Source organism: Symphodus melops (genome assembly GCF_947650265.1).
Source record: "Symphodus melops genome assembly, chromosome: 22".
Classification (NCBI taxonomy): Eukaryota; Metazoa; Chordata; class Actinopteri; order Labriformes; family Labridae; genus Symphodus; species Symphodus melops.
This window is the reverse complement of record NC_136712.1, coordinates 6,403,257-6,419,291: the sequence shown is the minus strand read 5'-3', so window position 1 is coordinate 6,419,291 and position 16,035 is coordinate 6,403,257. Positions and strand designations below refer to the sequence as shown.

At 41.7% G+C, this 16,035-nt stretch overlaps 1 protein-coding gene across 16 annotated transcripts in view; it reads right to left on the bottom strand.

Annotated features, from left to right (window-relative positions):
* Positions 1-1,537: 1,537 nt before the first annotated feature.
* Positions 1,538-16,035, bottom strand: part of wnk1b (WNK lysine deficient protein kinase 1b) — an 80,851-nt gene continuing 66,353 nt past the window's right edge. For 8 of the 16 annotated variants that reach the window (XM_079335096.1, XM_079335107.1, XM_079335105.1 and 5 more), the window contains 11 exons: positions 15,952-16,025; positions 15,476-15,772; positions 15,104-15,372; positions 14,639-14,714; positions 14,414-14,543; positions 13,406-13,603; positions 12,942-13,034; positions 10,711-10,752; positions 7,621-7,793; positions 7,364-7,420; positions 1,538-7,185 (listed from right to left, as the gene is read on the bottom strand). In XM_079335096.1, coding sequence (XP_079191222.1) covers positions 6,742-7,185; positions 7,364-7,420; positions 7,621-7,793; positions 10,711-10,752; positions 12,942-13,034; positions 13,406-13,603; positions 14,414-14,543; positions 14,639-14,714; positions 15,104-15,372; positions 15,476-15,772; positions 15,952-16,025 — 1,853 coding nt within the window. In that variant the 3' untranslated portion in view covers positions 1,538-6,741. The other 8 variants (XM_079335109.1, XM_079335103.1, XM_079335106.1 and 5 more) reach the window with 7 other exon arrangements.

Sequence of the window (16,035 nt, the reverse complement as noted above, 5' to 3'; positions counted from 1 at the left end):
TTGTTCTCAGGCCATGGGGAATTCCATTATTCCACTGATTTTCCCAATTGTTGCATCTCTAAAAGGAGCAATTTCAAGCAGAAAAAGCATGCGCTTGTGAAACGAGTTTAAATACGTCACCTCTGACACAACACAGTGTGTTTGTGGTGTGTAAAAGGGGGATGTGATACTTTGTAGGGGATCCAGGAAACCATGTGTGTGTGCATGTGTATGTGTGCATGTGCGTTTGGATTTCTGGGTTTGGTTTCTCTCAGAATGTCCCATTTTCTCTGCAACCCTTCTGATCTTTAGTTTTAACTGAATGTAATAGAACAGAGAAGGCTTTATGACGGACAGATAGACACTTGCAAACCTCCACAGGGGTGCACCTGTTAACCCTGTATTTGGCTGTGGTTCACAGACTCCTGCGAATCCAACACAACACTAAAAAAAATTACTATTTGGAAAAATCAGAATTTTATTCCCGTTTTTTTAACCTTAGAACAGGCTGTGCAGGATTAAACATCTATTATGCAATATATTTTTGCCACATATTGTTAAATAATTCCAAATCAATAGAAGCATTTAACTAACTTGAAGAACAAAGCCTATTCAAATCTAATCCAAAGGTGTGTCATTTTTTGCAGTGCAGTCTTTATATCATAGCAGGAAAACTGCATGATGGAAATGTATTGTTGTAGTGTAACACTATAAGTCTCATTTTCCTTCCCCGCTTCCTTCCTCTGGCCTCTTTTTCTCTGGGCCACTGCTGTTTTCATTGTTTCCATGGAAACAGATAGGAAATGCAGCTTCACACCTCACAACGAGCTGTTTCCTGATTGGCCTTGAAGCAAGACATATTTTAATGTATCTGGATAACAGGACACAGACCAATAAATGCAATGAAGTTAATGATGATGGGTGCTGCCGCCTTGTGGACAGGATAGGTACTGGTTATATTTATGATTCCAATAAGTTTCTGTCTTGCAATTCTTTTCTGAAGTTGTTCCCCATCACTTGGTAAAAGCTGCAACTTTCCTCCTTTTGTGGTGCTTAGTATCTTTTGCACGCTTTATCTGTAGGTCTAAATTATGAATGATGAAAAGTAACTACAACTGTTGAAAACCATTCAAATGACAAATTCATAAATGTAATTCTAAATCTGTAAAATGTTCGTTTAACACTGTGCTGTCGAGAGGATTCATTTAATGTTATTTATTTTACATTTACTGACATTGTAACCATTTGTAAGTTTTTTATAACAGAAAATTTAGCTGAATTTAAATGTTTTTAGAATCATTGTATACATAATATGAGATGTCTTAAAAAGTCTCTTAACAGAAATAAAAAGCAGAAGAAAAACTTAAAAAAAAAAAAACTTCTATGGTGTACAGTTCTAACTATCTGTGTCACTGCCTGTCTCTCCATATCTCATATATTTTAGTCATTCATCATGACCCATCGACCTGTAAAAAAAATACATTTAAAAGCACAGGACAGAGATATTGTTTAATTTCACTCCTGTTTTCATACTAAATTGAAAGTCCAGTCTCTCAGATTAATTTGAACAACTTTTATTCATTAAGTTTTTACAAATAAAGTAACAAATTGTTTTGTAGCGCAAAGCGCAAACTCTTTTTCAATATGAAGCTTGAACACTCTATACTTAGTGCAAAACATACCTTGAAAAGGCTGCCGATGACTCCCTACATGTATCTTTTTGATTTTCTGTCATTCATTCATTCTTGTTTTTTTTTATTCGACCACTTTGTACAATGTCAAACACGTTACAGAAAAAATGAAACCACTGAATTAAGTTAGGTGCCACTAGAGACATTAAAACTGCTGATAAAACAAATAAAATATAAAACATCAGTGAGAGCAGAAACATAATCAACATGTTTTCAGTAACAGTCTGTAGGAGAACTAGTCGCTGTGCTCGAAAATCAACAATCCACAGTAAAGAGCAATGTGAAACAGCAAGGTTATGCACTGTGTGTGTGTGTGTGTGTGTGTGTGTGTGTGTGTGTGTGTGTGTGTGTGTGTGTGTGTGTGTGTGTGTGTTGATCTGAAAGGCATTTTGTACACGTGGGCACTTCTACAGTCAAAAGCAGAAAAGATAAGCCCCAAACAGGCAAAAACTGAATGTAATGCGAGTAAAAAAAACAAAACAACCATTGCTACACTGCATGAGACGGGGAAGGAGACCTTCATGATACTTCACAATAAGAGTGCCCAAACTAAATTACTCCCAAGCCTTTCACAGTAGAACCCCTCCATCACAACTCTGAAACAACTTCACAACAACTGATAGGGCTTTAAAGATAAGAGTCTAACAGCAAGGGCATATCTTTGAACCCATCTGTAATCTTTGCAAACTGTAACTTTAAATAATATTGCATTGCTTTATTTATTCTGTGTAGTAATGACGTATAAACACGGCAAAAAAGCATCAAACTTCTACTGTGGAAATCATTCGAGGCTAGAGCAATGAAAACATGAATATCCAGGTGGTTACCTGTCAAAGCAGCTCCAGTGAGAAAAAGCAGGTTAATACACTCTTTTGTTTTTGTATTCTGTCCTCTGTTTCTGCTCCACTTAGTCAAATGGCATTATTAAAGGTTTGACTTCTTCCAACAGATCACAAAGAACAGAATGCTCTTAACTAAAGCAAAAAGGCTCAATGATTATTCACAGCTTCAACCAAACGTGCCTAGTAAAAATGTTGCATTGTTATTCACGAGAAATGGAAAATGTCTCAAGAGAAACAGGCAAATGTTTGTTTGTTTTGTACAAAGTAAAACCTATTCCCAGCAAATCAATAGATAAGTGAATGTCTAAGTTTGTACCAGACATGTTTCTGATAAAAAGAAAAAACAAGGACAGGGTGTCTAAGGCCTTGAATCCATCACTGCCAGAACTCCATTATCACTTCCAATACCATCATCACAATCATCAAAACCACCACCAACACAGCCTGGAGCACAGTGACGCCCCCGTCTTAAAATACTTTTTCTTCTCTTTGTGACCCAAAGGTGCGGCTGCATACCTGCTGTATACAGTGGGAGTAGATTGTAAAACAGACAGTTCTGCTTTTGTGCTTTTTGTTCCGAAGTAGCAAATCCGAGATGATTAGGCTACGACCTCCGTTAAAAAGACGCGCAAGCTCTGCGGCTTTTTAAATGCTTTTGGATAATAAAATGTAAGACAGCCAACGTGTTCCTCGTGGGATAAAAAATGAGTTGTACTTGGAATCATTATGGCTCCTGCAACTTTGCAGTCTTTATGCTGCATTTGACACTGAAAACATTCCTAGAATTCCTGGAGTGTTTGGGAAGTTTGGGCTACTTTACAGGTGAAAATTCTTGCTGATTTCAAAATGGGTTGAGCTCTGAGGGATAAATCTTCATCTGTGCACCAATCAGAAATCAGATGGAGACATGTTTTCTCACTGTCAATCATAACTGTTGCAAACACCCAACAAAATCAATCAAATAGTTGAGTGTTTAGTGTCAAAATTCTAATAAAAGATACCTTAACATGTTTGTGTTTGCATGGATTGTTGCTCCTTTAGAAATAAAAATGTACAAAAAACTTTTCAGTGGAGTTGGGCCCACTTTGAACCCGCTTTGCTGATGTAATTTTACAGTAAAGTTTCTGATAGATGTGCCTCGGTAAAAGCACTTCCTGTTCACTGAATGGAACAACAATTCACAACTCCAATCCAGAGGTCACATCATCGTTACTTTTTGGTAAAGATATCATGAAAACGAGAGATAGTCAAAGCTAACAGATGAAGTAACTTTGATTACCGATTTGTCCTGTTGCTGACTGAATCCTGCTCCTGTGTGGGCCGGTGCCTAAAGTACAGAATGGTCCAAGCTTCAAATACAATCTTCAACAACTCCCTCCTGAAAAAAATATAAACACACCTCTTTTCCTCCAATATCTACATGTAAAAACCCTGAAAGAAATGTCACTGATAAACTCTTTTATTCCCTCCATCTTTAATCTTGGGTGTAGTAACTGGGCCAAAGTCACAGTCTCCTGTGTTTCGACCTGCAGTGGCCAATCTCATACGCTTGAATGGCAGAAGGGTTAAGCGGTTAATATTCAGGACTGAATTTGTTTTCAATCCAACATGCGGAACCATTCTTCTTTACATTATCAAAGAGAATAAACCACCAACCAGCTGTAGCACACACATCAAGAGCTAACAGTCATCATTGCTGTATCTCCTCCCATTTACTACATGCCTGCAATCCAATCACAACTACCGACTTCAAAGTGACACCCCCAAAAACTCTCCACACATGCTGCCAAGTGTGCTTACTTTAACACAAAGCCGTCAACCCCCGACAGAACAAGCAACAGGAAAGATGCAAGGCACTAGTGAGCACCTCCAGATTTCACCAGAGGCTCGAGAGGTGATGATGGGGGGGTCGGGGGGGAAGCAAATGGAAAAAAAAAAAAAAAAAAGAAAAAAAAAGAGAAAATTAAAGACAGTTTTCAAGTACATTAAAATGGACACCATTGGTTTATACATTCACATTCTTCTAACAGAACCAGGGGAGAAAGGGGAGAAGAGGGCTATTTAAAGTGTCTGATATATAAGTACTGTATTAAGAAAAAATAGCTAGCATTACTTTATTATCTAAATATCAACTATTCTGCCTTTCACCCCGGTTTGTTTTAATGATCCAGCAACGAGGTCACGTTCCACTTTCAATCTGTTTTTAAGAAACTGAAGCTGCAGTCGATAACTTGTTGTAAGGCAATTGTTTGGAAAATGTCCTCTTAAGCTGACTGTGAGGACGATTATTGTTACAGAAGGATTTTTTTTTTCTTCACATTGTTAAAAGAATGTTTTTGCTGAATTTGCAATGAAATGAAAGTGTAAGCAACCCCAAGCGGTCCTCAGTTTGCTTTTGTTTTTCTTGATTTGTGACAGTTCATCCTCACCCCAATGTTGTCCAACAACATTGTCTCAGAATAAACAACGATAATCACAGTGTTTTCACATCGCACGCCGATGTGCTCGTATAACAGGTCCGTCCACAGAACACGCTCTTGTTTTTGTTTCTTTTTAAATAGAATAATAATCATTCACAACAATAATTATGACATTAATGTACATTGCAATCATTTCAACACACGTCGAAAGCAAACTAATGATAATGAGAACTGAGGCATTAATGTGTCACTCTGTTAAACCGCTGCTACGCCTCAATGTGCATGTTTGTACACAAGTCTGTGTGTGTGTGTGTGTGTGTGTGTGTGTGTGTGTGTGTCTAATGTACTGTGTGTCTGTGTGTGCGTGTGCAGCAAGCCAAACAAAACCCAACAAAACACAATACAAATAACAAAATGGAATCATAATAGCTGACATTCTAAAAAATGAACTGAGACACAAACTGTACAGGGACTCGAGATTACTCTGATAACAAGGCCACTGTTTCACGTCGAGTCCGCTCACGTTTTCTCTAAAAGGTTTCTGCTGTTATTGCTTCAAATGGCAACAGAGAGACAGGCGGACAGAGGGAGAGATGGAGGGAGAGGTGGAGTCGTGATGGTGAGGAGGCGTTTGTGGTGCAGAAGCATCTGTACGTCCATTCAGTACTTTAAATCGGAAAGTGGGTATTGGAAAATGGATGAGGTGTTTGACTCTTACGTAAAAACCAACACATGCTGCGCTTGCTCATCTTTGTCCTCTTACTCTCCTCCATCTTTCTCCATCTGTTTCAGCAATTTGTCAGAACAAGGGAGGCACAAGACCCAAAGGGTAACAGAGGAGCAGCTGTCGCGACTCGGGCTTACAGGTGAAGAACGCCATCATGTGCTGGACTTACTCTGAACTAGGCAGCTCAGACTTTCTTTTATCCCAATTTATGTTTGGTTCTTTTTTGGGGGGGCTTTCTTGTGCTTTTAATGGTTTAGATGAATTTCCAAATTGTAAATACTGACGAACAAACACTTCCTAAAACTCACATGCTGTATGCAACAGCACGCTTTCATTTGGCTTCCACATGTGGCCAAAGCTTTTATCTGCAGCTGTATGCAGCTTTTTGACAAGCATATTACAGCCTCTCTTTGAAGAGTCCCAAAGTCATTTCAGGGAATTATTGGATATTTAGATCTAATTTAAGAACTTTTCAAAATACTCAATAAAAGAACCAATGATTCAAACCTTTGAGACTATCTCAGCATGAGAACTTAATAAGAGCTGCTGTGTGGACACAAGAGCTAAATTTGGTTTCTTCAAAGGCTGGCCACCTCTTTCCTCCCCCTCAAAATGATATAACCTCTCCTCTGCAATATCTCTAAGGTCGCCTGTTTGACCCACCTCATAGACTGTTGTTCACCGAAGTTAATGCCTGAAATGGAACAAGTGTGACCAAGCGATAAGTGCCTTAACACAACAGCAACACTACAATACCAATCCTGCACCCTGTTAATACCTCTTTGGCCTTTAACATTGCACACATGAGTCTATTTACTTTTTCTTTGAGCTGTCACAAGCCCTCAGTCCAAAACAGCCGACCAAGGAGATCACAGACTGCTTCTGTGACAGCTTCTTGCACAAAAGGATGGATACAGAGTCTGTATTCCTTATTTCTTTCCCTGTTTTCTTTCTGCTTCTCTTATTTCATACTCCTTGCATCCCTCAGTTCTCCCATCGTCTCCGGCAGATCTAGCGTATAACACTCTGTTTTTCTGTTCTGACCAGGCGGGCCGTGATTCACTCCAGCCCATTCCCCAGCCCTACGTGGTCCTCAGGTTGGGTCCTCCTGGGTTGCTGACAGATTTTTGCAGAGAGTGGGCAAGATGGAAAGCCTGGAGTGGACCCTGCCCGGGGATTTGGCCCTGGCCTCCTACAGAGACTGCTGGGTAGGGGCCGAGGGGCTGGGAAGTGCTGACCAGCAGGGGCCCGGGCTGTGCTGGGACCTGATGTGGACTCGAGAGGCTGTGAGCAGGCCCGGACCATTGTGCGCTGTAGGCGGCGGTGGGAGTGTAGTGGATGAACTGGGGAGGTTGGGGTTGAGGTGAAGTAGAGGAAGCGGGCGGATGGCACAGGGAGCCCTTACGGACGGCCATAGAGGTAGCAGTGGTGGCGTTTGAAGGGAGGTGGGCGGAGCCTCCGATGCTGCTGGGACACAGCTGGCTGGGTGCAGAGTACTTCCTGCCCAGACTGGCAGACTGGATCACCTGGAGAGTTGGGAGATCACATGAAGAGAAAAGTTCATTCATGCTAACTGTCATGGTTCTTCCTTTGCATCACAAACGAGCAGATCTGACCAAATTTCTTAATAAAATTACCAAGTAACAAATTTGAATTAAGTTAACCCCCGCCCCACATCCGTGACGTGTGTGTTTTTAAATTAACCTCATAGCTGTGTCCTTGTGCAGGGGTTTGCTGCAGCTGTTTGGCACTCCTCTTCCCCTGAAAGTGAATATTTAGTTCAGTTTCCATTACACTGATTATTACCATCAGACAAAACAGTTGTACTCTGTACTCTGAGGGATCAGCATGTAACAATAAATGCTTCACATGTTTTGAAAGTAGCCTGAAACAATCTGAAACGTCAACTACTGGACTGACATATTAGTCAGAAGACAAAGAATTACAAGTCTGCAGTTAACCTGTGAGAGGTTCATGGCATCTCTGGCCCAGTTGTCTACCAGTTTATGGAGGTCGTCAGTGAAGGTTCCTTTCCTCTGGTGTGGGGCGGACATGTTGGGGGGCAGACACTGAGAACCACCTTGGCTCTGACCCAAACCCCCTGATCCACTCACTGCGTTGGTGCTATTAGTCCCTGTTGATGGAGACAGAAGGGAGAATAAGAGCAAAGGATGTGAGATGGTGTTAAAACCAGAAGCTCATTATTGTGTTTTATCTGAATTAGTGAAATGTATGTCCTGTCTTGACCATGAAAGGGGCCATTACAAGGCAACAGAGGCTGGTCGGGGATGGGTTTGAAGGTAAGTCACATTGATGACATAGTATTACATTATTTAGTTGTAATGATGGACAAAATGATGACTAGTATCAAAATAAAAAATATGATACTTTAATATATGTGGGCACTTTCATGAACATCTGACATGTACAGCAGCATTCGCCTGCAAACTGCTGCAACACCAAACAAGCAGTGCTGAATGCCTGCTGCTGGTAACATTAGCTCTGTGGACTGTACTGTGCAGGGCTACGGTTTGTAATTCATGTTTCTGACCAGAAGAGGGCACTCAAGCTTTAAAGCAGCTGCTAGTTTACTTTTTGTCAACCCTTAGCGTCACAGAAAACAAGCACTACACAAAACTGTCTTCATTGAGGTGATGTGCTTCAACACATGCAGCTTTAAATGCATATTCACCATTAGAAGTTAAAACCATGGCTTGTTCCCTTGAAGTCACGTGTCTGTCATATCATCTTAGTTTTCTCTCTCTTTGTAAATGTTTTCTCATGCACCTGATCAGCTCAATCTGTCTGTCTGTGTATAGTAGCTTTCTTCTGTAATTTTTCAGTAGGTCATTATGTGTCTCTCAGTTGTTGTTGTTATCTATCTGTTTTTATTTGCTCTCTGTCTGTTTGTAGTCCTTTTTGTGTTGAAGTTATTATTTCGATTTAAGGATGACGATTAAAAAATCTCACAGCTCTGTGCAACAACCTCTGCTGCTTTCACTATTGTCTGAGAATTCTTTTTTCTTTGCTTCAATCTAATCCTGCCCCTGAAATAGAAAAACATTTTTTTTCTTAAATCATTCAAACCATTGTGAGATAATAAGCACCATCCATTACTATTCTGTAATCATGGAAAATGCACAACATGACAAAATATACAGGATAAGCCAATCAACACTTATCAAACAGCTGGTCCGACAAAAACTGTCATGTCATGCTAAATAAAATGGAGGAAAAGAATGAGGAGAAACTGCATGGAACTCTGGGAAATGCAGTCATGACGAGTGAGGAAATAAAAAGGGGAAGTGTGTGTGTGTGTGTGTGTGTGTGTGTGTGTGTGTGTGTGTGTGTGTGTGTGTGTGTGTGTGTGTGTGTGTGTGTGTGTGTGTGTGTGTGCATGTGCATGCATGTACTGTGAGTTTGAATTTGTTATGGCATTCCAATTCAGTCGTTTCAGTCCTTGAATATTTGTTCTTTGGTCATTTATTATCAGTGGCGACTGGTCATTATAGGGGCAGGTGGGGCACAGCCCCATCTATTAGCATCAGAAAGAACTGTGCAAACAAATCAAGTTATCATTATTTGTTACATATTATGTCATAAGGTATTAGCTATGATAAGCATGTTCGTCATTTGCATCGGATTATTTCTATTTTATCATTTTTAACTAAAAATAAAGTTTAAATACTCCAGTTTGTGTCTGCAGTAGAAGTACGCTGTAGTTCAATGTGCAATGTGTATTGCACGGGGGAAAGTGCTATTACGCATGCGCAGAGTGTTTGTCTATGTAATGTAACTCTGATTAAAAATATGACAAGTGGTGCTCACACAACTCGTAGCCCCACTGAAACGTCATGCGTTCTTTTAGATTTGATTGGCTGATTATTCAGAAGGGACCGGCTGATTGGCTGTCTGTCTGTGATGTATCGATGAATTAGTCCGCAAGCGGGAGGATTTAAAAGCTAACGAAGTTGTGAAGATAAATAATGTGGATTTTTTATTGGAGCACAGTTTTGAAACCGTGAATTAGCAGGAGAAATTGGAGGTAAAGTGTAATGGAGCATTCCAACCGATGGATATTGTCCTCACCCAAACTACCGGTAAAACAAATGGCGGATTTAATGTGGATTGGTTCTCAAAGGAAAAGTGGCTAACAGTTAGCACCGAGAAGAAGGCGCTCTTCTGTTTTCCGTGTTTGCTATTCGGCGAGGATGGAGTTCAAAGATTTGAAACGTCATTCTGAAAGGATCTCAAAACATGAAAAACAGCGGAAGTCAGCTGGACTGTGTGCTGAAACTGGGAGTACTTGGAACAGTAAATGTGGCCACTCCTATTGACAGCGTTGACAGGCGTTACAGGCGATCCATTGAGCAGCATGACGACAGGTGGAGGAGAACAGGTATGTGCTCAGTGGGATAATCACAGGTATTAAACTTTGTGCATTGAGGGCGATTGGAGGCTTCAGAGGCAGAATGATGCTCAGCTCATATTCAAAGGGACATCCAGCACCATTCAAAACAAACTGTTACACTGCATGCATTAAGTGTACAGGGAGGAGACAGTCAAACAAATGGGCGAGACATCCTTTGTGCTGTACAGACTGACGAGACAACTGATGAGATGTGTCAGAGAAAGAGTGTGTATATGAGGGTGTGTGTGAGAGAGAGTGTGTTGTTTGTGCATGTATGTAAGATTTGAAAAGGCACTCTGCATAGAATTTTTTTTAAACCATAAATGACGTGTAAAATTGAAAAAGGTCCATCAGTTCAGACAGTAATGTCAATTTCCTTGTTTATCTTATCATAAAGGGGTTGTGCCCCACCAATTTTTCACACACAGAAACGCCACTGTTTATTATCAATACTGTTTTTGTGAGCTGAAAGGACTGAATTGAATTCAAATCTGGTGGAGGGTCCATGTTTACACATTGAGGAGACATAATTAATTAAGAGAGCAGGAGGAAGCGTGGGAGAACAAGTGCAAGGACGGAGTAGGAGAGATGGATGGATGGAAGGAGGGAGGGAGGAAGGAGCAAAAAGAGCAATAATTACTACAGAGCTGGTTGCAGGGGCAGACTTTTTTCACCATCTTCCCTGTGTGGCCGGAAGACAACAGTTGGGAGTATTGGGAGAGAGTCAGAGTTAAACCCCGCCCACAAACACCCAACAACCAAACACAATGCATCCAAGCATTATTGCTGGAGCTTAATGTAGTCATTGACAACATTTGGAGTTGAGTTACCCAAAAACATCAATGAACAGTGCATCTGTTAAAACCCTGAGTGAAATGTAAAGAAGGTGTTGAATATGTGTTGGGTAAATGTTAAAGCATGAATTGAAGGCATGATAAAAAACTACTAACTTTCGCTTTTGAAAAGGTAACTTTCTGAGGAAGTACACACAGCCACTTTAAGCTCATTTGACTTACACTAACTGTAGTGGAATATCAATATTGAGAAACAAAGCTTTTGGGTAACCAACCCCTGGTTCTGACTCCTCTCTGCAGCTCACAGGGCCACCCCAGAACTGGGTCCAAATTAGGCTTTAAAACATTCAAAATATGAATTTCCAGACCTCTCATAAACAGCACGCTTCATTTCTGGTCTGACACTTCAATAGAAATAGTTGAGCCGACATTATAAAGCGACGATGAGTTGCAATCAATAAGACCCAGGTCTGTCTCTCTCCCCTCCTGGCTGTGCAGTGCTTTGGGGACTCGGTGAGAGAGACAAAGTGGTGAGGAGAGGGAGTGAGGGAAGGAAGGAAGGCAGAAAGGCTTCGAGCTGCAGAGGGTTCAGAGGCATTCAAAAATCTCTTCATCAAGCACAAAACAATTAACCAACGCTACATATCATTATAAAGGTCTAATATGACTGAAGAAAAAAGATTTTTAATTATAAAAAAATGGAAATAAATAAATAAATACAGTATTGCAGTATTTGAACAGAACTGTAAAGTAATGAGTAAATGCAATTGATGAATTTAATATATATAAAAAATAAACAGTTGGGTTGTCAAATCATCAGGTCTGCGCTTGACTTCCTGTTTGTCTGCTTGTTGAAACAGAGACTGGGGTTAGTGTAAACGCACAAACTACACACCATCTATCTCTAACCGTTAAATGATATGAAGAGGATGTTGTTCTGCCTGTGATGCAGCTGGCGTTTTACCGTGACACTTATCACTGACTGTCTTATATTTGATGATTTGTGGCAGCAGTCACCGTGAAAACATTCATCCATCTGTCTATCTCGTTGATTACCAAACAACTCGCTGTGGTGCAACTTGACTTCATGTCGAGGTCACTCAGCGACAATACACCGACATCCTTGTCAATACTTTGCAAGCTGCTCTCACGTTGTTTTTCTGACAATGCAGTCATACATTTTTTCTTAAAGAAGAATTCAATGACGTCTAGTGTGCTGTTAACACCAGTAGAACCCCCCTCTGTGCTGATCTACTCAGGGCTGATCTTTTTTTAATTCAGCATTTTAAATATAGTCGTTGATCTCAGTTCCCTGTCACTGATGTTTGGAGTTGATACAAAACGTGTTTCGGTCACAGAATAACAGCCGGTGTTTTCTGTCATCACTCTCCACATAGTGCACTCAGACACATGTGACAGTGGAATAACTGTTAAGAGCCTTTAAGTGTGTTACGTTAGACTGTAAACGTGGCCTTTCTACAATCCTAATCCTAACCAAAAAGTGTGAAAGGGCCGGAACAGAGAGCTAAGTTAAGAAATGTATGAACTACCTAAAAAAAGTAAGAAAGGAGTCAACTCAATAGTAAGTAAAGATGATAATATTATCAGCACTGTAAATACGACATTTGTCATGTTGCTTCCTTTTTGAGTCCTGCATTAAGCTCGTATCTTATTGTATAAAGATTTATTTTCTTCATGATTGGTTTTATCCAACAAATATAATCCAGTTGTTTGTAGGTCGAAAACAGCAAACTGTTTACAGGCCCTGAGTTTAGCAACAACTTCAGTCGTCTGAAATTATTTTGGTTAGAAGCCCGAAAATATAATGAGAAAGCTGTTTAACTTTGCAGAGGAGGATACATGTTTTTTTTATAATTAACTCCATAAAGATAACTATTGAAGACACCAATTGGTGATATCAGAGGGTCTTCCTTCATCAAGAGGGAAACCCAATGGAAGACAGAACAGAAATAAGGGTAGGAAATAAAAGTAAAACAAATGAAAAAAAAAAAAAAAAGTTAAGTTAGTCTGGATGAGAAGTGAAAAGAGAAGAGCAAAGGAATAAAGCGTTACACACAAAGAGCCAAGCAGGGCGTACTCAGAAAGCGCGTCCTCCTGCCGCCAGGCTTGAAGGCCAAACGCTCCGAACCCCAGCTGAACTTTACACAGCCTGAAAAGAGGGAAGGTATGAAAAAGAGGAGATAAGAGTTGAGGAAACAGGGTGGAGAGAAGGAAGAGAAAAAAGAAGAAGAGGATGGAAAACATTGGACAGAAATAGAGACGGACAAGAGAGAGATGGAAAAGATGACAGAAAAGATAAAGACAGAGGCAAAGGAAGAATGTAACAGTCAGTTAGTCATCACGCTGCTTTACACAGAGACAGTAACAGATAGAAAAAGGTGTGAGGGGTGTCTTGTTGTGAGGGAGTGAAGGCACACATACGGCATGCGTTAGTGTTTGTCTGCGTTCAAAGTGTTTCTGATAGGGTGAGGAAAGCTGGTGGGGCCGGTCGTAGACCAGAATATGCAGTCCCATGCCTACCTGGGGTGGGAGCACACAGGCTGGGCACAGACAGCGCCCCCTCGCTGGTGTAGGCAGAACACAGGTTGTTGCTGGAGGGAGAGGGTTTGATCGGCTGGAGCACTGTGCTGCCGCCCGAATCGGCTAATCCTCCTGGGGCTAACAGAAGCAGCTGGCCGGGGTACATGGTGGGGACGCTCTGGGCGGATAAAGTGCTGCCTGGAGACGGCACAAGGCACAGGCAGGAGGAGAGGACAGGGCAGGAAGGACACACCGCGAAGACCGAGGCACACGCACGCACACACACACACATACACACACACACAAAAACCACAGATGACAGACCCATCACCCCAGACATTACACACACACACACACACACACACACCAATACACACGCAGAGACCACAGAGAGGGAGACAGACAGGGAAAGCAGTCAGAAATGTTGAAGCTCCGAGCCTGCCCCAGCACACACCAGCATGCACGTGTAACCAAGCAGATAAACGCACACACACATATATGTGCACACAGATGCATAAACACAGAGCAGTGCAATGTTAGGGCAACAGTTTTAGACCCTTCTGTCTGTTGTGCAGTTTTCAACACGAACATGACGGGGTTTGATTTTATTTCCAATGAAATGAAAAAAAAATGTGCACAATTTATCTGCATTTTCTAAAAGCTTTGCAAGAAATGTTTTGGTTCAATATGTGTGGGTTTTGTTGAGATCTATAGAATATTTGTGTTGCTCACAAGTACTTAACGAAGACATCAGATGAGCTGTCTTCTGTCATACTAAGATTAAGAAGGTAATATAAATATGTTTTTTGGTCGAGATGTAAAGTTTTCAGATGACTTGAGGGCCGTTTACAGCTATCTGGGTTTTCTTCTCAAAATGTACAGCTTGTATCTGCCTGAGAGCAACATTAAAACAATAAATTAAACCACCCACTGCACTTAGTAGAGGTATTCTGAGTGGTTTCTTTCGACTACAGGTGAACCACCTCTTACACTGGATCAGACGCTTACCTGGCTGTAAAGGGCTCTTGCTGCCATGCGTGGAGCTGGCTCTGGATGATTTGGACGACTTGCTTTTGGTAGGTCGTCTCCTCCTGCCGGTCAGGGATATAACAGGAGGGAGCACAGCAGCTGGAGGAACCTGCGCCAAGATCAAAGGAAGACCGTCTATTTACTATGCACTGGATGCGTCGCTAACTTTATGTTGCCTGTACTTATGTTACTAAAGTGAGTGACCTTTCCAAGTTTTGTGAAGAGGCTGTCTATTTCTTCCTTCTGCCGGGAGTGGAGTGCCTGAATCTCACGCATGTGCCTGTCGGTAGACGGAGGGAATACAAATTTGAGGACTAAATAATAAACTCAAGAGAAAGAGGAAGATTTATCAGGGTAAGGGAGCAACAGGAGACAAGGAGGGCCTGGTTTCTCAGGAGGCCTGATCATCTCTTCATGAAATAGGAAAGAAAAAGAATATATGAAGAAAAGTGAGGTGAGTTAACCTTATTCACAAGGGTGAGGGAAGAGGAGGAGGAGGAGGAGAAAGATGAAGGAGAAGACAGCTAAGTACTAGGCCAAAGAAGGAGATAATAAACAATCTAATTTTCTTCAAAACTGGTGACCTTTAGCGAGGAGATGAGATGTTTGAAGAAACATCAGAGACATTCGCTCTGAAATTTGTTAAGAAGAGAGGGAGCGATCACATACTTTTCTCTGAGGCGGCCGACTTCCCGTTTGAAGTCTTCATCCTCAAATTCGGAGTCATTGTCACTGCTGATGTAGGAGTTGTTAAAAGAGTTGTTGAGACTTGGTAGCGAGGCTTTGTGAGCAGAGTCGGGACTCAAAAGCTGCCCAGGATCACTGGGTCCGTTTGTGGCCTTTGCAGCGGGTGGAGGCGTCTGTCTCGACTCAGCGCTCTGCTCCTGGGCTCGGCTCACTGAGAATCGTCCAACTCGAGCCTCAGTGCTCGTAGTAACCTGAAAAAAAAAAAGTTTTTGATCAGTGAAGGAGATGTGGGGGAAAACACTGGAGAGAAAAGTCCTCACTACACTTAAAGATCAAACGGTAAAAGGGAGGAACCTGGAAGCGTCCGATGGTGGTGGGCGGCTTAGGAGAGGGGGAGGGGGAGGTAATAGGGGAAGGTTGGTGGGACCCTCCCAGAGTCTTTTGGGGTAGTCCATCGACGACATCTCGTCCTTGTACTCCTCCGACTCTCAGAGGAGACGAGGAGTTCTTGTGCAGCGTGTTCTCCGGGCTGGAGAGACTGGAGGAGGAGGAGGAGGAGGAAGAGGAGGAAGAGGAGGAGGAGGAGGTGGTGGAGGAGGATTCGGTGCAATCCGGGCGTTTGACAGGAGGATCTTCAGCAGCCCGCGAGACCTATGGCGAGAAGATGTTTCTTAAATTGTGCTCTTAGAAAACACATTTAAATGAAAAGACACAATCTGTCGTTAATTCATGAAAAGTATTGATAAAACAGTGATACATTTGTTTTTTCAGGAACAAGGTCAAATGTGTTATGTCACCTTATAACCAGTACATGAGTAGAGAAATCTTACCTGAAATCTGCCAAGTTTAACTCCACCTGCAGGAGCCGCTGAGGACATCGTGTCTTCGTCCAGAGAGAAGGGAACTGAAAGGCG